Source organism: Pseudopipra pipra, chromosome 14 (assembly GCF_036250125.1).
Source record: "Pseudopipra pipra isolate bDixPip1 chromosome 14, bDixPip1.hap1, whole genome shotgun sequence".
Taxonomy (NCBI): domain Eukaryota; kingdom Metazoa; phylum Chordata; class Aves; order Passeriformes; family Pipridae; genus Pseudopipra; species Pseudopipra pipra.
In genome coordinates this window covers 1,003,656-1,029,778 of record NC_087562.1, presented here as the reverse complement: position 1 = coordinate 1,029,778, position 26,123 = coordinate 1,003,656, and the positions used below count along the sequence as shown (strand labels likewise).

Genomic DNA, 26,123 nt, shown 5'->3' with positions numbered 1-26,123 from the left:
CAAGGCTTCCATGTTTTCCCTGTTTCCCCAGGTCTCTGGGTACCTCTGTCCAGGCCACCCCTAGACAGCAGACTGGTGTTTTGCCCTGGCCTGGCTGGTGCCAGGGCATGAGGGAGGGTGGCTGTGGTGACACGGGGCTGCCTTCCCAGCGTGGGGCACAGATGGAACAGTGAATGGAACTGTGCCTCTGTTGGTGCAACAGGCACACAGTGGTGATGGAAATATCCTCCCCTCCCTCCTCTTCCCTCCGAGGTACTGAGATTGTGCCAATGCCTGCTGTGGGTGCTCTGCAGGCGCCCAGCTGTGCCCAGGCAGGGTGATTGTCACTCACCCGTCGCTCCTTGTCGCCGTACTCGATGCCCAAGGTGTCCATGGCACGGACAATCGCTGCCAGGGACTGGATAGTGTTGCTGTAGACCACTGGCTTGTACTGCTTCACGTCTTCCCCAGAGAAGCCATCCTCGTGGATGATCCTGAAGAAAATGCAAAGGACAAAAACCTCTTGAGAATGTAATTTCAGTGGGGGAGACATTTAAAAGGCAGCTGTGCCCTTCTGAAGAGCACATCTGCTCGCTTGATTTGCTTAATTTAGTCAGCATTTCTTTTTAAACCTTTCTGGTTGTTCACCAGTAGTGTCTGAGCCCAGTGCTGGAATTAGCATCCCTTTTGCTCTCTCTCAAAGAGGTTTTCTGCAAGCACTGGAACCTGGAGCACCTCATGTTCACACGCTCACTGGTCACAGGGGGGAGGTTTCCAGATCCCACATTACCTTCCCAGTCAAGGGCTGTGGAAATATGTTCAATGCTTATAGTGACCACCAGATCAGATCTTAACCACTGAAACAAGTTATAGAAACCCCTATTTCTTGTCTAGTCCTTTCAACAGGAACTCCTGAGGTGCCTTATGGAAGGAACTAGAGTAGAAATACTCCTGGTACGCCTGGAGACACAGCATGGAGAGGGGAAGTGACTTAGTTAGGTAGCATTTAAAGTATTTGCAACCCTCCCCCTCTCCTTTGCCCTCCTTCCTTCCCCTTTAGAAACAGTGCTGGGATTTTTGTTGCCTCAAGGTGTGTTGTGTTATCCCTTCCCAAAGCAAGATGGGAACGGGACCCCCAGTCCCATCAGCTCTGCACACAGGATGCTCCGTGCCTTGGTCTCTGTTAAACTCCACAAAGGAACTATTTGATGGAGGGAGTTCTTGCAGTCCCTTGCTCAGATCAGAAGACTGACCCCTGTAACTTGTTCATCTCTAAGTAACTCTAGAACTAAGCCTGGATGTGTCTAGAAAACAGCTAGGATTTGCAGAGCTAATTGTGTTTGACAATAATTCTTCCCAGTGAAGATATAAGTTATGATCCTGTCTTAAATGTCAGAAGAGAGGATGATCTGCTTAGCTAAAATGAAATCCTTGTTTGCTCATCCTCAGATGTCCCTGGACAACAGAGAGTCTTTCAGTAACAGATCTGGTCGCTGAGAAAACCAAGCACCCTGTCAGGAACAGGATTTTTGATGCCTTTTTTTCTAAACCAGACACACACAGCTGAAGGTCCCGAGCAGTGCTGGCACCTCCCAGGGGAGAGGGAGCACTGGTGGGGATCACCATGAGCTTGCCATGGATACAGTGCTGGGATGGAGGGCAGGGCTGGATGCCAGCCCTGTGTTATTAACAGATGACTACACCAAGAGCAAGGCTGGTAGAAACATGCTGACCAAGACAAGAGATCTCCTTCCCCTGGTGGGAAACTCACAGAAAGGTTTCCTAACACAAAGTGACTGACTCTCTGCTGTCCCCACCACAACCCTGGCTCACTCAACACTGAACACTCAGCTCCTGGGAAGAGCTGCTGAACAGCCCCTGAGTCGCAAAAAAATATGACTACAAGCAAAGACAGCCTCAGACAGACAAGAATTCAAATTATTTGGTGACCAGGAAACTTTTAAGCTACTGATGTGAGGAACTGGGCAGAGCCCTCTGTGGGGGTACCCTCCAGGAAAGGGGAATGGTGCTGGTGAGCTGGAAACAGCCCAAGGAGCTGCTGGTTCACCCCACCTAGGCTGAGATGAACAGGGGTGGATGAAAACCTGTCTGACTTACTAAATCCAGACTTGCCAATTTGTCAAGAGCTAGTTTGGATTTTGATGGAGTTATGGGCAACAGCAGACCTTGTACCCTGTAGCTTTGATTTTGCACGAGTCCAGTGCTTGTGCCGAGGTTTGGAACAGCAGCATTGGAGTAACAGGGAAGGAGTGGGGGGCAGCAGAGCTGTGTGTCGACACTGGGTCTCATGGATCATTTACTGGTACTCAGACAAGTTGCTGAACTTCTGGGAAATGTGTTCTTTGCCAAAAGCTGCAGTCAAACCTGAAGAGTTATGGTTGGCACAAGGCACAAGGACCTGCATCAATCCTGTTTGAATCCAAGGGAGACTGTGCAGCACCGGTTCCTCCCAGCTATGAGCACGGCAGCAAGAAGCTCAGCAGAGCAGGGGCCCCAGGGGAGGCAGGCAGGCAGTTAGCAAAAGCATCACCAGGAATAATTCATTCGTTCTGGTTGGTTGGCTCAGGGCTGGATTTTGGACGAGCGAGACTAAATGTTGGTTTTTGGGCAACTAAGAGAAGAAAATATAAGGGAAGGGGAAAAAAAGGGTGAGATCAGGCACAAGGGGCAGTGCAATGGCTCAAGAGGATACTGCTGAATTTGTTTGGTCCAGCTGCTGGAGGAGATGGAAGTGAGCCCACACCTTGGGCTGGCTTTGTTTCTGCCTTTCACTGACAGACATCAACTCAGGAACTGAGAAGGCAGAAAGAGGGCTGAACATCTGTATGGGGAAAGAGGTGAGCTTTGGTCCTCCTTGGAGTTTGAACTGTCTCTGGCCTTGTGCCTGACATTTTCACTTCTAAATACTGCAAGCCAGTAAGCTCCCAGTCAAATACCAGGGCTCCTTGTGCTGAAGGGGCAGAGTTAAACCATGGAGAGTGGCCCTGGGATCCCTCAGGGAACACACTGCAGCTGGGCAACACACTGCCACTGTTCAAGGCACAGGCATAAAAGTGTTACTTTTAAAGGGGGCAGAAAGAGAGTGGAGACAAAACACCCCAATTGTTCCTGTGTGCAATCTCTCTGGGAATGCAGCCACGGTGACTGAGAGCAGCCCTGTGGGTGCCAGTGTTGAGTTCTGCTGTAGGAAGTACCTGTGGATTAATCAATCACACAGTTAGCCCATTACCTAATATTTGAGAGAGCAAATCCCCACTGACTCCCATTCCACAGCCTGCTAGGACACCATGAACTGGTTTATTGTCCTATATGCTTTTTGCAAACGTTTCTCCATTTGCTTGCCTTGGCCATCCCATGGCTCAAATGCAGCTTTTTCCACAGTCCTTTGGAAATGTTCCTGCTGCCACTCACCCGTTTGGGATACACCTTTTTTTCTTGCTTGCTGTAGTGCTTTACTGCCTAGAGGACATTTAAAGCTCCAACATGGCTCCCGGGAGGTTTATTGCTCTGGGATGTGGCTTGAGCCAGCTCCTGTGCCACAGGACACAGGGGCAGTGGGGTTTGGGTGCTGTAGTGAGCTGTGCCCAGTAAAAAAGTGTGGGAACTACCAGAAGTGAGCAGTGTGTCAAGACTGTAAAGACTTTCAAGGTTTAGGGAGGGTGGGCTACTCCTTAAGCAACCTGCAAATTCTGGGAACAGAGTGTTTTCACCGAAAATGTGAATCCTCTGTTTTCTAAATGGCTTATATCTTTCTCTGTGTCTGAACTACAAACAAAACTGCTGCAGGCAGGTTCCTCTTTGCCACACCAGAACTGATTCTCTCCAGGGCAAAGGAAGAAAAGGGATTTAAGAGGATCCCCAAGGGCTGTGGAGGGGGGAGAGAATGCTGTAATTTTAAAAAGTGATTCTGAGCAATTAAAAAGCCATTTCATTCACCAAGTGACTAATGAAACACCGTGCTCTGAATGGAATGGTGAGAGACAACTGAACCAACCTGATTGCCTGAGGTACCCATTAATGCCTGCTCCCCATCCCTCAGCTGCTAACAACAAACCCCGTATGTTGCCACGTTATGATGTTGTGCTCCTGTCAGAATGGCAGGAACAGGCAGGTATTTGCAGGGGAAGATGGTTCCACCACAGATGAGATCTTCTGCCGTCCCCCAGCAAGTCATTAATCCTGAAGAAGTGCCCAGTGCCTCGGCGATTATTGCTCAATTACAAAACAAATGAAAGACTTGGAAACAGGGGGTGCATTCTGTGTGGCAGCTTGCTTTGGCTCCTGTTCAACAGAGCACTCACACGCCTTCAGCCCTGCACTGCCAAACCAGTGCATTAGGAGGGCAAAGCCCGAGCTGATGTTGCTGCCCCTCCCTGCTGACAGTGCCCCAGCCGGGGTGGGACAGAGCCCAGGACAGCTCCAGCACAGCAGGGACAGGGCTCAGCTGGGGACTGAGCCCAGAGCTGGGGCTGAGCCCACCGAGGAGCAGCTCTGCCCAGGTCACATTCATCTATCCCGAAAACTTCCTGGAGCAGAGGCTGCAGCCCCCCTTGTCCCCTCACACCAGCCCCAGCTGTTCTGGCACTTTCCATCCAGCTCTTCCACCCTGAGCCAGGTTTAGTGAATGCACTGACACTTCCCTCCCCCTTCCCCAGGCAGGCATCCTCCTCCTCTTTGAGGCACAGTGCCCCAGCCTAGACCCAGGCCTCACTTCTCTAGCCTGCCAACATGGTTTGAAGGTGGAAGCCCCTCTCCCAGCTCCTCATCACTGCCAGGGGGAATGATGGATTTTCATCCATTTCCCACTGATGAAAATTTGAAGGAAGTTGGCCCCAGAGGAGTCCTGGGTGACAGAGTCCTCAGCTCCGACCATGAGCCACTGACAATTGTATTCTTTGGGAATGAGCTGTGCTGCTCATCCAGTTTTGTGTGAGACCTGAAGTAGTTTTATCTGGACTATTTTTCCAGGTCATTTTGTAAAAATCCAGTCGGATCATGCCAAAACCTTCCCAAAATCTAGATATGGAAGCAACTATTCCACTCCTGCTTCTGCTGAGAAATCAAATGAGGTTAGTTTAACATGCCTCATTTTTGTATAATCCATGCTGGATGTCACTTATCTCCCTTTTTACCTTCAAGGTGCTTGCAAATTATTTGATTGATGGTTCAATTCTCTTGAAAGCTTCTAGAAGCTGACTGGTCTATAATTCTTACTCATCTTTCCCCCCTCTATATTTACAGATGAAGACCATGTTTACATTTTTTTCTTGTCTTCTGGTGTCTCCCCTGCCCTCCAGGAGCCCTGGAGCAGAAGTGTTTGTGTTTCTGAGGTGGTGCCTGTGTGTCCTAAGGAGTGCTTTAAACACGGCTGGTCTGAGGGCATTTAATCTTACTGGGCTTGTCTTCCTCGTGCCAGCAGGAGGGAGGTGGCACACTCAGCAGTGGGGCTGGTGGACACCCCTGTTCCCCCTCTTGGCATCCTGCATCCCCTCACGTGCAGGTTCCCCTGTCCTGCCTGACCCAGCCCTGCCTCACCTCCTTTGTCACCGCTCCAACACCTCCAGCCAGGGCCTCCAAAGTATTTCCTGCGGAATTCAGGGAACTTTGTGTGGCTTCAAACTGTCTGTGAAAGACATACATAGAGAATTCCAGCTGCCTACCAGAGAAAATAAATCCCATACTGTTTCTGTTTTACCTTAAGGTGATTTACTTTCAATCAGCGAGATGTTTCCAGCCGAATGAAGTTTTCCCATATCAGTGCACATCCCTACAATTACAGCCTGAATAAAACCTGGCAGGGAATCACCAGGAGATTATTACACTCGAAGGGTGTAATGTAAATTAAGGGTCCAGTTTCTATAGGAGCAGTGCTGCCCCTCACCTTCACCTGGGCTAATGAAGGTAAGGAAAGGTCATTGCACAGCTTTCCTACAGAGCCTTGTGCCTCAGCCAGGAGTTTCAGCTCGTTCATACTGATACCTTCAGGGTATAGACTGATCCAAGGGGGATTTTACATGAAGAATCTCGGAACCAACCTGCATACAAATCTATTTTTTGCTCAGCAAACTTTTCTGATTTTTTTTTCTCTCCCTTCTTCCTCTCTTTTTCTTTCAAAAATAATCTTTTCTGTTTCCTAACCAGAAGCAGGCAGGCTATTCTGGTGGGGATGGGCGGAGCTCGAGTCAAAAGAAAAAAAATATAATTCTGAAGAAAACTCTGCAACCTTTGTTTGCAAATGGGGAAAAACAGCACAAAAATCTGATTTTAATATGTAGGGAGGGGGGATGATCAGATTCTGATGGAAAATCTTCTGCTAGAGGTAATCAGCTACTTTAAATTTATTTTTATCTTGATATGAGGTTAAAAACTTTGTTTACAGGGGAGTTATGAAGCTAAATTCCAGTGATTCTCTTCTCACTCATTTAATAGCCTGAAATGCGATTAAAAACTCCTGGATTATGTTAAACTAAATCAACGCAGATGCCCATGACCTTGTGTTTCAAAGACTGCAAAGGCACAGTTCAGACCTCCGTGACAGGGTGCAAATCTCTCTAAACTCTCATTCCTTTCCCCCCCGGCTGCACTTGGATGCCAGGCTGTACGTCCCATTCCCACAAGACATTCTCTGAGATGGAGATTAAAATGACTGTTTGCCTACATGCCCATCTTTCCTGAGAGGAAAAACAGCTCCCCTAGTCAGGGTCATCTAAAAACTGCAAATGGAGCTCATTTTAAAAAGCATAATTTTTTCAACCTGGACTTTCAACACCGGTCCAAGAAACACTGATGGAGCCCTGTGATAGACTCCCAGCTGAGGAAGATCTCCTTTCTGGAGGAAATACCTTCGGGTCACTCAAAACCGAATTCTTACCACCAAAGTATTCCTTGCATGCAAAGATATTATTCTGACTGACCAGATGGTTCACGTTAAAAAATAAGCAAATCCATCAGGCGACTGAAACGCTGCCAGAACCTACAGCCCTGGAGATGGCTGAGCTCACTGCAATCAACTGCAGAACTTTCACGGCCCTGTACGAGGCAGAAACATTCTTGCTCCTCTAAGGCAGTTAAATTTGTGCCTAATTTAAGTGTAAATTACTAAAATGTAAATTACTAAATGTAAGTCACCCTGATGCCTTCACGGCGTCTCTTTAGAGCCAACCATGTGCTTTTGCACCTTAAGTGCTGGCCAGAAGGCTTGGAAATGATGTTAGCAGAAGCTCTCCTGTGTCTGCTCAAAATAGGCATTGCTACCACCTTGTATTTGCCCGTGGATGAGCAGCTCTTGAGCCAACCATGACTCTCTTCCAGACACGCAGGGGCCACACTGCACCTTCCTCAGAACTTCTGGTTTCAGCTTGCTTTCAGGTATATAAAATATAGGCAGAATACCCTTCACTTCCAGTTTCATACAGACCTAAGCCAGAAACAAGTGCACCAAAGTGCACTCCCAGTGTGGTGCTGTGCCCCTGCAGCCCTGTGGCTCTTTGGAAGCAGCTCGTAGTCTTCTTTTAATTATTATTATTTTTTAATTGAGTTCTACATCAGTGCCTAATTTTGTCTTTGGGCTGTCTGGAAGGGTGATCCCTGCTTCAGTTGTCTGCTGTAGCTGAGAAGAGAGATGACTTGCTGGACTGCCTGCTGAGGTCCCTGCCCTGTGTCCCTCATCCACTGGGGTGTTGGGTTGGTGTTTGCACCCCACGTCTGGGATGCACCAGTGACCCTTCCCATCTCTGCTCTGTGAGCACTGCTTCAGCATTTACATTTTTAACAGGAAGCAGTGGAGTGAAATACTTTGTTTTTAAGTGTGTGTATAAAACAATTTCAAGAGTGTAAACAGTCTACTGCATGCTGAAAGTAATTAATTACTGCTGATGAATGAAAGACACTGGTTCTGATATTTCAAAAGAAGGCAAGGCTGAGCAGGCAGAGCAGTCAGCCACTGTGCTGGTACTCCACCCAACTCAGCAGGGACATAGTCATCCTTTGAAATTTAACACTACAAAGTCAGGAAAATCCCAGAATCCTTTAGGTAGGAAAATACCTCTAAGGTTATCGAGTCCAACTGTTACCCCAGCAGGGCCAAGTCCAGCAACAAACCAGGTCCCCAAGTGCCACATCTATAGAGACATGTCTTTTAAACATGTCCAGGGATGGTGACACTTCCCTGGGCAGTCTGTTCAAATGCTTGACACCCCCTTCAATCCCTCCCAACATCCCATTTAAACCTCTCCTGGTTCAACTCGAGGCCGTTTCCTCTTGTCCCACAGCTCACCCAGGACAATCAGCATCACCCACAGCCAGACTAATTGTGCACTGAGTCAACCAGCCCAGGGATTTGGCCCACCTGAGTCACCCTGATGATAGTTTTTCCCTACAGAGATGGCTGGCCACTGGTCCCCAGAGGAGTCCTGGTCCCCAGAAGCACTGTTGTGACAGTGGCAGTACCAATGAGCCCCCAGGCTCTGGGGAGCTGCTGGGAGGGCAGGCTGTGGGCTGGCTGCTGAGGTGCTCTGATGCACACGGGCTCAGGACCTGACCCCCATGTGGAGCTGCAGGGATTCAGTGCCTGGCTCAGCCCCAAACCCAAACCTCAGCCCCTTGCCCTCCAGCAGAGAGACAATGGATGGCAGTGTGAGGGTGCAGGCAGGAGAAGGAAAACCCATCACACTTGCTGGTGCAGGAGCGACACACAGACCCTCTTTTTGCTGCCCCAAATCAATGTCTTATGGTCCCAAGAGGCAAATCTGCCCAGATGGGAAGCAAAGGGCTCAGGCAGGGATGCAGCAGAGGCTGCCCAGCCCCACAGGTCCCACACCAAGCTGGGAGTGGGGCAGACTTAGATTTTATGCAACGTCAGGCCACTGGTATAGTTTGTTTTTACTAAAATTTGCAGTTGGTTAACTTTGATAATGTGCCCTCTCCTGAGGCCTTAATATTAAGATCAAATATTGAATACCCTACATGCACCTAATTAGCTTTAATATGCATCCTGCTCGGCTCAGTAAGAACAGCAAAGAAACACAGTCAAAAACAATTAGACCACGACATTTTTCAATAAAAAAAACCCAGCTGGACTACACAGATTCCTGCAGCAGCATTTGCATTAGACAAGATTGCATTTTTCTGTGGAAAAAGCCTCAGAGCCAAAAGGGTTTCAAATAGCACCGGTGGAGGCTGACAGCTGCATTCTCTTTTGTACATTCCCAAATAATTCAGCAAAGGAAAAAGGGTTCCTGCTCCAAGTGACTTATCTCCTCAGCCCATGCAATGTGCTACATGGTCAATCTACTTTGGCCACGCTCGGCCTGAGACCAGTGAGATCCCCCAGGGAAAAAAAAATCCACCGGGCCGGTGATGACCCACATGAGAGAAATTCTCATTAATTCCTCAGTAATGTTACATAAGGTCATTTTGTTGAATTAAAATTATTGGGATTAATCCTCTTAAATGTTCTCTTAGATGCAAGGGGGATCCAACTGCAGCTGGATCATCCCACAGCTGGTTCTAGAAAGTCAAAACAGTGTTTTAAAGCCCGGTAATGGTTTTGTTAAATTCATCCCCTGAACAAGGACACAAAGCAGCTTTTTATGGCTTTTTTAGATCACTTACAACTTCTGTAAGCTGTCATTAACTATCATCAAAGCCTGAAAAATGAGGCAAATGGGTTCAATGTCAGTTTTACTGCCCAAACCTAAATAATATTTTTGGTTTCCCATCTGCCTCATCTGAAGTGTTTTGATAGCTGGAAGGTGACTTTGCCTTTCAAAACCTTCTCAGATGTTGCTCTCCATAACCAAATATTCTGTGGACAACAGAGGAAATGAGCCATGCACAGCCTCTTGATGGCCCCATGGATTTCATCCTCCCAGTCCAGTCCCACCATCAAATCCCACAGCAGGAACAGAGCAACCCTGTGTGTCTTACCCAGACGTTACAGGTCAGTGCACAGCTCTCTCAGGGGATCAAAGCAAGGCTCTGGTGGGATGTACCTGGTTCCTTGCCCTCATGTGACAAACCTGTCTTCCAAAGCCCTCCATTCTACTGAAATCCATTGGGACTGGGAGTTCCTCTCCTGTGTCTAGAGCTGATCTTTGCACAGCTGACATATTTTGCTGTGTGTCCTGGCTGTATTAGTGCTCATTAGGAATTGTGTGCTGTCATGAAAACACTCAGCTGAAATAAAAAGATGCTTTAAAGCAGCTTTGCTTTTTTGGGATATCAAATCTAGCAGCAACTGCCTTTCTGAAGCAATAATTGATGTGTTTGATTAGGTCTGGTGGCAGATGGGGGGTTTTCAGTACTTTTGATGTTTCCACACGTTAAGCTGAGAAGGAATCAATTCTGGAAAGAGCGATTATGCCATTCCTCGTATCCTGTCCATCTTCCCTGGCATGATTGCAGCTCAGGGGCCCCATCTCTGAGCAGTGTGCTTGCCACAGGCCCCTGGGTGTGCTGCCAAGCTGACATTAGCCTCCACTAATCTCAGCTCAGAGATCTTTGAGTCATGGTGTTCCCAGCTCTGCAATGTGCTGCCTTTCCGTCAGAGGATGTAATCAAGCAACACCCCACAGATCACAGTCCAAGGGACAGGATCTGACTGCTGGGAAAAATCCCTGAAGACTGCAAGGGATCCTCCAACAATGGAAAATTTTGCAATCAAAATGGGGATGTCTGGTGTAGGTGTGATAGAAGTCCTGGGCAGAGGAACAGCAGTTTGGAGTCTCTCACCCCTGCTGCTGCAGGCTGCACAAAACCAAACCTTGCCTGTCTAACTGTTCCTTCTGGCAATGGGGCTGAAAGGTTTCTGCTGTCTGTACTTACTGGAGCCCCGTGGAAGTCACTGCCTGCAGCTGAAGCATGGCTCTGACGGAGCAGGGGTAGGCACCCTCCCAAAGGGAGCTGGGAGAGCCTGTTTTGGGCCCCTGTGCTGGCTGATGATAGGTGAAGGGGCTGAGCCCTCCCAGCCTGGCTGCTCAGCCCTGCTTGCTGTGCTGGGGCTTTCCAAGCTGAAGACTTTGAGCTGAAACATGGCAGAGAGGGTGTTTTAGGAGTCTGCCCACACTGCTAATAAGGTGTCACAGCAGAAAGGGGGTACGCTGCACTTGTGATTAATTACATGCATTTGGATATATTTAAATCATAACCTCTACACTACTTCAGGTTATCTGAAAGGAAGAGAAATGCACAACTTTTACAGCTTTCCCTGACACCTGCCACAAGGATTCAAATGACCCTTCCGGGACTCCCAAATGCAGCTGATGTTTAGAAAATACTGGTGGGGAACAAGACCTTGACTGGTCTAATTCAGTACATGCATCCAGAGAGGTACCTTCCCTGTGGCAATGGGGGAAGGCCCTCAGCTCTGAGTCTCCCACCTACAATTGCCCTGAAAAAGGTGAAGGAACAGTTTTTTCCAGTGTTTCCCCAAGCTTTTCAGCCAAGCTGTTCCAACACAACACGGTTTGAAAAAGGATTTAAGACCTTGGGCATCCTCAGTGCCTCAGGGCATGTCCTGGCACAGAGGACACCTGCTCTGGGGTCCCTCTCCTGTCTCCCTGTGCTCCTGTCTCTCTGAGCTGGGACAGCCAGTCAGTGCCTCCCCGTGAGGCTGCTGGGGCACTGGGTGGAATGGGAGGGAGGGTGCTGCCAGGAGTGGAAGAATACAAACATATGCCACAGTGAATGCACCCACTGCCAAGAGACCACAAATGCTTATTTGTCCTTACTCTGCAGAGTGAGCTGGCACTCTGTAACCAGATCCACGAGCTGTCCTGTGACCTCCCGGTGGCAGCAGGAGAGAGGGACAGGGCTCTGACTGGAGAGCTCCTACAAAGTCAGCAGACCAAGGGCTGGCCACTGGCAGGAACCAGAGGAGCTCCCCTGCCCCTCTGGGTGACTCAAACACCCTGGTGGGACCCGTGGGTGCCCCTGTCCCCCAGGCACAGCTCTCACACACTCACAGGGGCAGGCACAGGTCCCTGCACTTTCCTAGAGCTTCATGTCAGCCTTTGGCACAGCAGCTTCTGCCAGCAGAGAAAGGAGTGATCAAGAATCAAGTATCTGGGGTACCCTGGCCAGACACACTCTTCCATCTAAAGCCTGGCTCAGAGCCAGGCCAGCACTTAAGTTCTCCTTCCCAAGCCCATTCTCTGTTAATGGGAGCCCCAGGAGCACTGCACTACCAAGAAACAATGCAGAGCCTGCTGGGAAGTGAGTCCCTGGGGAAAGCCATCCCAGAGCCCCTGGGGAAAGCCATCCCAGAGCAGCCTGGCACCTCTCCCCCTCCCCTCCTGTGGCCACCAGGCCCTGCAGCAGCAGCAGGTGCCCCTGGGTGGATGGTCTGTTCTGGTTCAGCTCCCCAGGCAGAGGCAGTGACTGAGAGCAGAGCACATTTGAATAGATGTGTGAATGTGTTTGCCCATCGTGCTGGGAAGCCACAGCTGCTGCAAACATCCCAGGAAATGAGTATATTCCTCCTACTGCTTTCATCAGTCTTCGTCATCCCCCATGTCCTTATCTTCAACTGAGAAATTCCTTATTGATTTAATTTGCAAATTTGCCTGTAAGCCTTTCCCAAGAGCACCTGAGAAGATGCCTGGCAGCTCAAAGTGCCTGTCTGAACCCCCTCGTACAGCAGCCAGCTAGATGCAGTAAATCTGCCTCGTAAGGAATTTACTCCACATCTGACTATCAGAGTTTAAGCTTATCTCTAGTATTATTTTACTCTCCCTGGTGTAAATGATGACTGCCTTTCTGGAGAGGTGTGATTAGACTCACAGAGGCTGAGGTGTAATGAGTGCAGACTTCTTTGACTCTCCCCACCCACGTGGCAGGTGCACTGCTGGCATTTGGATGAGGCACCATTTGTATGGGGTAGACTTCTGTTTTTCCAAAAAGCATCTGGGAAGGCTTGGACAACTCATTAGTTTCTCTAGGCTTTCGAGTTTTCCAAACAGCACAAACCTTTCCTTTCCTCTCTGGCCAAGCATCCCTCCCTTCACCTGCAGGCCCAGGAAAAGAAACAGCTCCCAGCTTTGCTACTGTGAGGTCTAGGGAGGCAAACTGGGAGCACTTGTGTCTTCTGGGGGATGTGGGTGGGAAGAAAAGGAAACAAATACAACAGTGATCTAAACTTGGGAAACATGGGAAAGTTAGTGCTGATTTAGCATCTTATAGTCCTGCCAGTGTCCCCTTTAAACAAGATGATTGTAGCTGACTAATATCTATCTAACAGATTTACAACCTACAGGATATGGGGAAATGCCTGATAAAAAGCAGCTCCTAATCTATAAGCAGAGGTAACAGTGCTGAGTAACCTACAGCAAACAAGTGGCTCATGAACCAATCAATTGACAACTTAAATGCAGTAACTCCCACTGAACTGCTCACTGCCCTGGCAGGATGCAGGCAGGGCTGGGGAAGGCAGGTGGGAAGGACAAGTCCATCCCCACTTGGGAAGGATTGGCACAGCTGTCTTTGCTTGGGAACTGGAGAACTGGAAATCACATTTATCCCAACTAATGCCCAAACAAGAGCCTGAGAAAGGGGCAAGGGAATAGGGAAGACGAGAATGAGATGATGAACGAGAGGTCCCCTGGGAAAACTGTTCTGTGAGCATCTCCAGGCCCAGGTATAGAGGGAGCACAGATGCTCCCTTCTTGGTGTCCTGGCCTCCTGGGGACTCCTGTAAGGTGGCACCTGCTGAAACTGCTCCAGCAGGCCCTCCTGGGACCAAAGCACAGCGCCAGGGAAGGCTCCAAGGTGTGGGCTGTGACATCCTGAGGGGCCCCCAGCCCTCACCTCACACCCTGGAGCCTGAGCCACACAGGAGCACAGTGTGGAGGTGCTGTCCCTGTCAAGGGATGGAGAGCAGACAGGTCTGTCCAGGCCAGCCAGGAGCACCTCCCATGGGCAGGACGAGTCACCTGGTGGGTCTCTGCAGCAGCTTGTGCCACATCCCTGCAGCCCCACCAAGCTGCTGGGGCTGCTCCACCTGGCTGATGGAAGTGAGGTTTCTATTGTTGTTCTTCACTGGGGGGGGACCTCTCAGGGATCCCCAAATCCCTCAGGATACCAGGGCATGCTGCAAGATTGTTCTCTGCTCTTCATTCCTAAATTCTTGCTTTAGAAGCTCATAGGCAATGAGGCTTTCACCTCTTCTCCAAGAATAATAATCCACAGCAGAACACATTTCATCCTTAGAAATATTTCGTGCTGTCCAGTCGAAATTTATCTATTGACAAACTCCAAACCAGCTTCCACAATGTCATTCACACAGTTATTTTTAGTACCAGCGTTGCCAGCAGAAATAACAGGCCTGATGTGTTTCCTCCCCCCGCCTTAGAATGAGGCTTCTGAAATTATAGATGGGAGCACTAATTGAGTGCCAAGAATGCTCCAAACGATTTGCACTGTTATGGAATCTGGTAGCAAACCAGCAGCTCCCACCCCACTTGCACGTGCAGTTATGCCACTGTCCACTCACACTGGCAGGAGTATTTGTCACCACAGTTTATGTTTGTTGCTAGAAACTATCCCTGGCAAGGAAGCATTTCACATTTTTTTACCCAAAAAGAACATTAATCTTAAGAACTTCTCCTCCCTTTGTTTTTCATTTGTGGTTCCACGGACATAACAGCACTGAAAGGAGTCCTTCGATCCCTTTGGTTTCTGTGGTGGGGTGATGGACTCGTGCCCACGGTTCCTGGACTCCCCAGCCCACCTCCCAGTCCCACTCTGGACAGCCCAGGAAGGCTCCCTTGCCAAAGTCATGCAAGCAACTGTGCACAGCTAAGGCTAAACTGTAACACAGCTACAGAGCAACAAAAGGGAAGAAAAGCTTTCTGTTCTCCAGTCATTTAAACAAATAAGATAAACAGCATTTCCCAGCCCAGGAAGATTATGTGTGGCTTTTGTCTCCCCCGTTTTGGTTTCCTGTGCTGAGCACTCACTCACCCATTCACAGTCACTAATGCCCAAGGCTCAGAGTTGCACTCCCTTGTGTTGGTTTCCATGTGTACTTCAGGGTTTCTTTACATACCCAAATCCTCATTATCACTCTAAACCACGGTAAATTACAGGAGCAGTGGGCTGATAAAAGTCCTCCTAATTCGAAGCAATAGTGAGCCTGTTACTACTGAAAGCACAGGTCCCTGGTGCAGCACACACAAGAATCGAGTGGGAGAAATAAAGAGAACCTGGCTGGTTAAACAGCCAGGATGGAAGGAAGTACCCAACAGCACAGAGTGACACAGGTCCATTGGTGTGGGAGCACCGGGGCTGGGGGACTCAGAGGACTCATCTCAGAGGACTATTTCCACCTCACAACCAACAGGATTTCCTGATCATTCAATTCAGATCTCTCTTGTCCCCTCCCTAGTACTTTACTTCCTCAACATACATATTTCTGGCTTATTTTTCTTTCAGTTGCCCCTCATTTCCTTATTTTACTCGCTCTCCTTTTCTAGGAGTGTGAATGTTAAAGTCAATCTTGGCTCATACAATGTCCCCTCTCACTACCCTGCTCCCTCCAGGAGCTGCCTCTGGCAATTTGCATCCTGCCTTCCATCAGTTTGTCCACCCAGGAACTCCCAGCTTCACACAGCCTTGCAAACCTGAGGCAGCAGAAGGACTCGTGTCACATGGAAAGCCAACGTGACTCCAGCTGACAGTGCAGCTGTGGGGGAACCACGGGCTGGATCCCCCAGTACCTGCCAGGGGATGGGAGGACATGAGGTGCTTCACGCTGAGTCCTCCCAACACAGATTTCCTGGGCCCTGTGCAGTCAGCCAGCAGCCAAGGGGCTGTTAAGTGCTGGATAGAAACTCTGCTGAAATCTGAGTGTCCCCAGTTTCTTACTGAAAAGTTGGATCAGGCCCTGGGAATGCATTTGTTTGTTTTTCCCTTGTCATCAGCCTGCCTTTGGCTGAGAGCTCTAATCCACTCGGGGAGGACCTGTTTATCTGTGAGAACGGCAGCACTGCTGTGAAGAGGTAAGAGTGGGAGTGTGCTTCAGGCAAAAAAATGCAGATTATAGCCCCGCTAGTAATGAATTCAGCACAGAAAGAAAGAAATGCAGGCTGTTCTAATTTTCTGAATAGATGTAATTCCATTTTGTTCCCTGTGAGTCCCTTCGCTGACAATTGTCTGAGTGGAGGGAGGAAAAAAAGGGTTCCAAGCAAAACACTTGTCCATGAAGGATGTTATTAAAATGTCCTACTTGAACACTGGTGCTCTGCAGACCAGGGTTGCAGAATACAAGCATTCCCTCTCCCTTAGACAAGCTTTGTCTAAATGCAGAATGTTTGTCAATTATTTTCCAAAAGCACAATTGCTATCATCAGAATTTAGAGCTGGCTTGACTTGTCCTGCCTGATTTAGCACCCACTTGAACGGGGTAGGTTCAGAAGTTCAACATGAACTTGAGGGCTGTTGGATTTGCAGCAGGCTTTAGAAAATGCTCAAGAAAACAACACACAGAGGGAACAGATGGGAGATATTTAGAAAATAGGGATGAAAACCTGAGAGTGGTCAGAGAAATTAAAAAAAAACTTGTGACAGGTGAAAATCCACTGAAGAAATGATGGCAAAAGTCTCTGACTGGGTGAATTCCCACCATTTGGCTTCTGAGGTCTCATGCTCACTCACACCTGCATACAGACTTGGTTCCATAGATTTGCTAAACCTCGTAGTCCCTTAGGCAGGAATGTGGCTGGAGGTCTGCAGGATGGTCAAGTTTTAGCAGAGAAATTGTCCCTACCATCCTTTGATATAACTTCTTTTTCTTTATTGGTCTGGGCAATGTGTCCTGTCCACAGGCATGCACTGCAAACAGCCTGGGTGTCCTGTGAGACAGGAAAATGTGGATTTTTGTGGCCATCTGTGGGTTTGGGGGTTTGTGCATAGCAAAGTTCAAGAGCGATGGGGCTTCCCAAGGCATGCCCTGCAATCACATCACATCACATCACGAGCTGTCTAACCTGGGAGGTCTGAGAGCATCTCACCCCAGCCTCCAAAAGCTTTTCTTCAACCTCTCCTTGATTTGGCAGCAGAAAGGTGTGTTAATTCTGCACAGCTGGATTCCAACTAGACCCACTTACCTACCACCATGGGCTAGAGCTGGGACAGGAATGAGCAAGAGTGAACCCAGTTGTCCCTCACCCCACCACTCTCTTGAAGGTTGAAGAAGTTTGTTCTGACCTTTCCTCTTAAACTAGAGGAAGCTTTTGCATATGAATTCTGACCCTGCCTTTCACATTTACATTCCCATACCACAGAGAGGTACCAAGGGCACCAAACCTTCATGCCAAGAGTAAAAGGAGCTGGAGGAAGGTGTTCTGTTCATTATGTGAGCAGCAGCACAGTCCCCAGAGTGCAAGGGCCCTGTCCCTTGTGGAGAGGACACAGTCCCTTCCCCTAAACTCTGACTATGTGACTGTGCTATTATTGGTACACTCAGTGCTGAATGGCCAAAGGAAAACACTGCACTGGCTCTTGCTTTTTTCAGCTACAGAAAGGACAGCAGGCACAAAGGCAAACATAGCCTCTCCTGTGCACATGTGACAGTCACAGCATAAGCCACTCGCCATCAAAATGCCTCATTCCTCCTGACAGGTCTTGTCCTAAAACAATGTCTTAAAGTCTGCAGCTGGGCTGGATTTTCCATATCCAGCTGAAACTGCCAAAAGAACAGCAAAAGCCCTGCTAGCAGAAAAGATGCCTCTTAGTTTGGAGAGAAAAGCCTTCCCAGCAGTCTGTCTATAACCAGGGGACATGGTTTGCCCTCCTCCTCCTCCTGAGTGAACGTGCAGCTGTGGCATCTTCAAGCAGAGGGTGCTTGAGGAAGGATGTCCACTCTGCTCCACACCTGCAGACCAGTGGATCAAGGGGATTTCACAGAGGGAAAGCTCCAGCTCCTGCAGCCAGCCAGGGCAGGTTTCCTGGGCTGTAGTCACCTGGATTGGGGCTCTTGGCTCCAAAGCACTGAGTTTGTTTCCACAGGGCACCTGCTTGGTACAGACTGTGCCCACAAAAGAACTTGGCTGAAATTGGGTGAAGCACGTACAAGGCAGCTCTGGGACAATCTGGTTTCTCTCTCTTAAATGCAGCACCTTTATACTTGTTCCTGAGTTTTCCCCCGTGGATTCTCTGGGCTGGTTCAGCAGCTCTGTTCCCTCTGCTGTCTGCAGCAGCCCCTGCAGCTCCTCCCCAGTTCTTTTGAGCCATATCTTCTTTGGAGTTGTATCTTCTTATACTACTACAGCAGACATGAATGGGAGTACTGAACAGCACTGGGAGCAGGACCAGACAATGTCAGGAAAAACATCCCCTCGTTTGAAAGCCAATGAAAACAATGTGGGCACTGAGCAGCCCACTGCACACTCACTCTGTGCTCAACACCAGGACTTATGTGGTGCTGTTTCTAAGCTGTTTTATCATTTTTGATGGTATCCCTCATTACTGAGTTCAGGTACAGCTACATTCACTTCTGTAATCCCTCTTTGTTTCCCTAAGCTAGTGGTCTTGCTTTTTCCCCCCTGTACTGAGAGCTTTGGGGATAATCCATAAAAGAAAAAGGTGTACCTTTCCATTTCCGCCCTAATAATTGCTTCCCAGCTGTTTGCCATAAGCATGTCATCCCCTACCAATGAATGAGAGCTGCCTTTGAAGGGGCCTGTGTTTCTGAAGGCTGTGGTGGCCTTGGTGTGAGGAACAGGGGACCTGAGGGACCGGTCGGGGAGAGGAACTGCAAGGAGAATCAGATGGAGGTTGCTCACTCAAGGATTAGCCCTGTTAACTAGCACACATTCCTTACAGGCACGTCACAGGGAAATCCCAGCCAGCATTTCTAAGCTTTATCCATCCTGCAATGGTTTCCACCCTTGCTGTTGTTTACAAGCTTAACAAACTGAAGTCTGTTTGAGAGAGATCACTCCTTAATCTGGCTCCTCCTAAAACCAATAGGAGAGGAGGAAGACAAGGTCATGCACACCCAGGGCCAGCACAGAAACATCCTTATTTATCTTCCCTAAGCTGTTCTAAATGTTAACTCATTCAAGATAAATTGAAACAGTCAGGTTTTGAATTTGGTGGTGACTGCAGCTGGTGGGGAAACCCTGGCACTTATCACTTAGTTTTGGTGGGGTTCAAACTTCACCCAGTTTGGTCCCTTTGTGCAGGTCCAAGCCATGGGACCAAACATGAAGCAAAGTCCTGGATCAGCATCTCCTGCCTCCTCCTTCCCACTCAGCTACAAGCTGTGGGTCCCCCTCAGAGCCCACCTGTGGCACTGCCAGGTGCCTGAGGAAAACAAGCTTCCAGGAGTCTGGTTATGCATCCCCAGCATGAAGAGCTGTCCTCTAAATACGTGATTGGGGAACAAGAAGGCAAGGAGTGAGACAGATAGCTGAGCATAAAGTTATTTTTTAGAAGCTGAGCTTAAGGTTGGCTAAAAATATGGCCTATCCCTTTCAGGGGTTATTTTGCTTGCAGTGTTGACAAGAATAAAGCTATTAGTAACAGAGCATTCCGAGTATTTGGGGCTGGTGTTTGTCTGTCAGTCACTCATCCTCCAAAACAGTCTTGTCAACATTTGGAAGGCAAGTGGGATGTATGCTCCAGCCCCCTCCCGGGAAGGCTGGGAGAGGGATAACGAGGCTGTAAGAGCTGCAAAAACCTGTGGCTAAAGAAAACAGGATGGAGGAAATAAATAACAAAAAAAAAAAATCTGTTCAGGAGGAAAAATATTAGAAACTCCAAAATGTGTATAAAAATGAAAGGTAGGTTTTAGAGGAAGAAAAAAATCAATTACAGGTAAAAGCAACCAAAACAATTGTTTGCAGAAAACATGAAAATTGAGAAAGTAAGAGATAATGAGTGGAGATTATATGGGGGAAGAGGAAGAGAAGTGACCATAGGAATATCAAATGATCATCTTTTCTTGGTGTAGTGCAAGAGCTGTGTTCACACAGCACCAACTGCCAGGACATGTGAAGCACTTTCCTTAGAATAAAGAGCTCTGTGCCTGAGGCACCCCAGGGCTGGGTGGGTACCCCGGGTGCCAGCCTTGCAGTCTGCTCTCCAACCCAGCTTGCTGCACTGCCAGGTGGGAGAGCTGGTCACAGGGAGATTAGTTTCCTGCTTATGAAGGAATGCTTATCTCCCACTGCCAGTGCAGGAACCTCTGCAGCCTGCACCACCCAAACCAGCCTTTTGTCTCCCTCCTCTGCACCTCTAACAGATCCTGTAGCAAGAACATCTTGTCTCCTCTCCCTCAGCTCTTCAGGATGAAGCTTTTAGTGTCAACATTCCTTTTTCAAAGGAAATCCTTTGCATTTCCCCTTGGTGCTCCCTATGGATGGGAAGTATTCTGCTCTTTAACAGCACGTTAAACATAGTTGTAATTTAATGTATCTGCTTGGAAAGGGGAGCAGAAACCTGGTAGGGGTTGTTCCCTGCACCCATTGTCCAGGGTGAATTGCCTGCTGGATTGCTACTTGGTCACAACACCAGCTCCAGCCTCTCCTGACATCTCCACCACCAAGTTAAAGATCTGCAGAGCCAAAAGATAGCCAGTGCTTAGCACAGCAATTTCTGCTGTGACTAATGCTGCAGTTAGACACCCTTTCCCAGGGATCCCATGGCTGACACACGCTGGGCTCCCTCCCTGCCTGGATCCATGGCACACAGTGGAGGAGAAGGTGGAGTGAGCTCAGCCTGGAGCTGCGTGGAACACAGACACACCCGAGCTGCCTCTCCTGGGGCTGAGGCACCCACAGCCCCTGTGCTGTCAAACCTGTGCTGGAGGATTGGGCTCAGCTAAGGATGCCAGGCAGCAACTGCAGTCTGCAGAAATGGGCCAATAATCTGGCAGCACAGGAAAACCCAGAAGTGCCCAGTCTTGCCCTCAGATGGTGGAAATGTTTAACTGAGTGGTTCTGAGTCAGTGGTTTTGCCACTAAGGCACCACTTGAGCCAATGAAATGGGCACAGGCAAAGTGCTGCTTTCCAGGCATAACCTGGGGGGTGAGGAGTAACTTTAACTCAGGCTCAATTTCCACCTCAATCCATGAAGTTGGTCTAAACAGATTGAGAGCTGAGTCACTTAGAGCCATCTTCACAAGGAGCTCATCAATTTGAGTAAGCCATCAGCCCCAGGCTACAGCACGTGGCTACCCTGCTCTCACCCTTCCTGAGATCAGTAGAGCTCTGTGGATTTACATCAGGAACAGCAAGAGAAGGAACAGTCACAGCACATGAAAATGGTTGTGGTCCTGCTCCTGTTGAAGTTCACCTCAAAGCTCTCTATGTAGCCAGGGATGCAGCTGACCTGGCCAGCTGTGCCCACGAGCAAGTGCAGAGCTCAAAGAAAATGCCAGTTATTGCAGAGGAAGAAAGCCCTGACACTGGGCATGGCTCCTCTCCTCCCATCCATGCCCTCTGCTCTACAGTGAGTCACTGGGATCTCACACCTGCTGATTGCTGAGCCTCCACACAGCTCATCCCTGGGTCTCAGAGCAGCCTGGAGAGGCTGCCACAATCAAGAGGGCACAGGCTCTCCCCGTGCAGACAGGCCAGCTCTCAGCATCTGTCACGGTGAGAGGGGAAATGGTGAGAAAAAGCAGCAGAGAGTCAATGGAAAAGGTGTGAGCAGAACCCACATCTCTGCTCTGCACTAGTTCACATGAGCCCCATGGCAGCATTTGGAAGAAAACTGGGGAATGAAGTTGTTTTGTGAGCAAAGACCTGTTTTCAGGGGGTTTTTACCTCACGACTTTGTCATTATCTTTCTAAAGAGGAGCTTCTATGGTGAAAAGTGCAACTCATCCCACAAGTTCTCCAGAGACAGAAGAGGCAGGGCTGCACTCACCGAGGGTGAAATCCTGTTTGCTTCACTTGTGGGCCTTAAATGCACAACAGGCTGTAAATCCTGCTCACAGCAGGTTTACAAGGTGGAAGTCCTTTGGAGACCTTTTACTGCAGGGGAAGTGGGGTAAATATGCCAATGATATGAACAAATTCTAAATATTTAGTTGTTTAAATAAATAAAGCTTTTACAGATTTTTGGAATCTATTATTCATGGTGTGCTGGGGGTTGTCTAGGCTGTGCACCAAGGCACTAAACCATTTTAAGAGGGTAGAAAATGACAGTCAGGCTCAGAAAGTTGAGTCAGTTTGTGTGCTGAGTGCTGGTCCAGGCCTTTGTACCACTGGACAGATGAACTCCAATTACTGCACTCCAAAATGAGCCACAATTTGCTGGGCATTGCAGCCAAATGACAAAATACGAGGCCAGAATGAGATTATTTTCTTTTCTGGACACGTTGAGCGAGAAGGGGATCTCTGTCAGCCACTGCCATCCCAAGGTGTACGTGCCCCTGGGAAGTGGCTCAGCCAAAGGTGGAAACAGGCAGCTGTGCTAACTCACTTATTGCAAGTGAAATCCATCTAGAAGCGACCTGGTTTTCAGTTTCATAAAAACACAGAACATTTTAAGTGCTTTAGTGAAACATTGTTTGCAGCAGTTGGAGGACTAGAAAAAAGGCCATTGTAATCCTTCTGGGGTGCAGCTTTCCAGTTAGCACTGTGCCAGCTCAGAGCTTCCATACAGGCTTCTTGACTTGATAAAAACACCACCATATTTCTCTAGGACTTTAAAATGCCATCCAGAATCCAGTGTTTCCCTGTGCCTGCAATCAAACTGCATGATTTCAGAGGGAGTACAGCTAACCAAAGATGGGCTGCTCTGACCTGAGCAACTGTCTCCTTGTATTTGTGTTATTGTCTTGGCATTTTCAGCAGGGTACAATTAATTAAAATTCCTGATTAATTAAAATGTTTTGCAACAACAGCAGCAAAAATTGCTTGGAGAGAAGCCTGTGAGAAGTGAAACTGGAGCCTTGTTGGTGTGAATATGCAGGGTGCCCAAAGCACACTGTACTGGCACAAGTGCAGCCTGTCCTCAAAGTAAAAGAGAGAGCAAAGGAGGAAGAAACTACAGGCTTGGCAGATGATGGAATGTGAGTTACACCCTGTATTCCCCCTTCTGCCTGAATCTCCCAGTGCAAGTGCAGGGCAATACAGTGGCTTTCAGTACAGCTGGATGAATGTGTGGGTCTGCCAGGGAATCAGGACTTGGCCAGTGCTCCTGCTCCTTGTTCTGACCATCACTGGCTGAAAAAGCTTGTACAAGTCGCCTTCCCCTTCTGGGCCTCGGTGTAAAACACAGGCAACACCACTGCTCTACCTTGTGAGTAGTGCTCTGAGAAGTACAGAGAGAGAAACACAGCCCAGAAGGAGAAATCTGTGCTAGCAAGTGCTTTCCTCTCCTTTGGCCTTTGTCAGCTCTGTCCTGCAGAGGAGGCAGCTCCGGGGGCTCGGGGCTCTCAGGGAATCTTTGTTATGCTCTGAATCATCAACCTGGGGCTGAATGGTTCCACTGGGGATCCAGCCCTGCTCAGGAGGGAGAGCAGCAAGGCTCCACCAACAGCTACTGCACTCCTGAATGCCGTGCATGAACACTCCTGCAGTTCTGGAGGGAGATGCTGAACGTGGGGGCCGCTGGCCCCGATCTGTCAGTCGAAGCAGCCCCGGCCCCGGCTCTGCCTCTCACAGGGCACGTCCTCTTTGAACGCCTGCAAAGGGGATGAGCTTTCTCCCACTCCCCTCCTTTCCTTTTTAAAACGGGGTTTCTTTGGCAGGCAGCACTCCCACTTCGGCGATTTAAGGGCTACAGGGCAGAAGCCCCACTCTGAAAGCGCAATCCCCAAAAACATCTGCCTGCAGACGGGGCGTGTTCTGCAGCGGCTCTGTGCCTGCGGGGTGTGCAGGCTGGGGGCTGCTCGTTTTTAGGGCCAAAAATTGAATTTTGCAACCCCTCCAGACCAAGAGAGCAAAGAGTCAGCGAGAATGATCTCTTGCCTTGACCAGGATTGCCAGAGCCCTTTTCCCCCTTTTCCTCAGGACATATGTCAGTGCAAGGCAAAAGACTCTCAGGGAGGGATGAAACACGTAACAACCACCCAGCCATGGTCACTGGCTTGGTATGTACACAGGAAAAAAATCTTGATCATTATGTGCAAGGTGTTTAAAGAGATGACTGATATGAAATTGTTTCTCTATAGCATATAAGAATTGCATTTCTCAAACCTTTCATATTAAAGTATGATGAACACATACTTCTTTCGAGTTATATTTGGATTTTTAGGCTTATGGGTCCACTGTTAACCTCTATGCTGCTATGGAGGATGAGATTTCTTTTCCCCCCCAAAAAACCCCCTGGAACTGAGGTTTTTCAAATTCATGTGCCTCCAGGGGCTTTCAAGGAAAATTCAGGAGGTATCCTAAGACTTGCAAGAGGTGCAGGAGTGGGAACCCTGCAGTGGCTTCTGAGCATAGTGAGCACTGAAATTATGAGAGTAGAGCCAGAGAATCTAAGCATTACAATTTATTTTTTTAAAGGAACAAATCAAGTTAAAATTGATTATTACCCAATTATTCTCACCTATCCATAGTGTTGCCAGTCCTGTTGGCTTAAATGAGCTCATACTTGTGAGTAAAAGCATGCATAGGCAAAATGCTTAGCATATTAAAGGAAATATTTCTATAATATTAAGCATAATATAATATTAAATATTAATTTCTATAATATTTATATAACATTAGGGCGTATTTAGGGCTAACAGCTGGTTGTGGAACAGAGAAACTGATTAGCAGAAGCAAATATTAATTAAAATTACAGTCTGTATTCACTCATAGGTTTTCTTTTCCATTCTGTTCCTCTGCTTTTTGATTAGAAAATAATCATCACATTACACAATATTTTCCTCATTAAACTACAAAGATCCCTTGCTTCTTTGGCCAATTAGTGCCCGTGTACAATCATCAGGAATACAAATCAAAGCGTGTTCCAGCTCTGACCTAATAAGCCATCTACGCAAGATCTGAGCTCTGCATTTTTCTGTCACTACAGCAATTCCTTCTTCTTTACCCCAAAGCAATCAGCACTGAACATTATTCCCTCTCTCAGGAAGCCATAAAATGCAATTGCATGGGCTGGGGGCTGTCAGTGCCCTTCTGGGGCCTTGTTTTAATCAACAACCTCTAAGAATCCTTCTGCACTCTGCTGGGGCGTGGGGCTGGCAGGGAGGGACACAAGGAGAAGGAGGAAGCTCTGGGAGGTTGGAAGAGATCTGCATTTTCCTCAGGGCACATCCTGCAAACAGAGCCCTTTGTTGCTGGGGGCTGGTACCCTCTTCTCAGCACAAACAGATCCCTTCCCGGCCTCTCCTTTTTTTTCCTCCTCCAAGAAAAAGGCCATTTTCAGAGTTTGTGCTTCTGCATCCACCCCCGCCCCAAACCCGTGTAAGTTATTCTCACTTAAACCAGTTTTGCTCTCCCACTGAGCACCGGAGTGTGGTGAGTTACTCTGTGCTGTGCCACTCACGCCCACCCGACAGCCATTTTCTGACCAATTTCCTTCTGACATGCATCTTAACCATCTTCAGATTCCCTTCGGAATTTGGCCTAAATTGGGGAATAATATCCTGAGACTCTGCTAAAAGCAGTCTGTAATTGATCCCTGCCAGAAGGGGGATCTCAGCTTTTCTCTTGTTCTCCAGGCAGGCAGAAGGGGAGGTGCCAGGAAGGGGGCTGTGTGCCTGGAGTTCAGCTCCTGCTTTCCACTTCCCAACTATCTTATGGAAGCCAATTAAGCCGTGGCTGCTCATCAGTGTGATTCTATTTATCAAAACTGGCTAATAAGCCCAGAATTAGTTTTCCTTGTCAAAAAAACGCTTCAGTGAAGGATCTTTTCAGAGCAGCTTTAGTATATCTACTTGCCTACAAGTAATTAGGTTTAATACTTGTCCAGTGGTTTTGGAAACCTGGGTGATAGGTTCCCCCAACCTGTTTCTCAGGCTGCTCTTCAGGGTCCCCAGGATCATGCAACAGATGCTGCATGGCCACGTGCTCCTGCGTGATCCTTCTGCCCCTCTTTTGGTAATGTTTTGGTTTCTTGGCCCATTTTGCCAAATCTGGTGGAGATCTCAAAGGAACTGAGCTCCTAGATGAGTCATACAAGGCACAGCACAGGAGGAAACCCCTCCCTGTTCCCTCTGTCA

General features: G+C 48.4%; 1 protein-coding gene across 2 annotated transcripts in view; it reads right to left on the bottom strand.

The window, feature by feature from the left end:
* The window catches only part of GNAO1 (G protein subunit alpha o1), a 135,289-nt gene that overhangs the window by 89,383 nt on the left and 19,783 nt on the right, over positions 1-26,123 (bottom strand). For both annotated transcript variants that reach the window (XM_064670642.1, XM_064670643.1), the window contains exon 3: positions 332-473. In XM_064670642.1, coding sequence (XP_064526712.1) covers positions 332-473 — 142 coding nt within the window. The remainder of the gene's footprint in view (positions 1-331; positions 474-26,123) is intronic.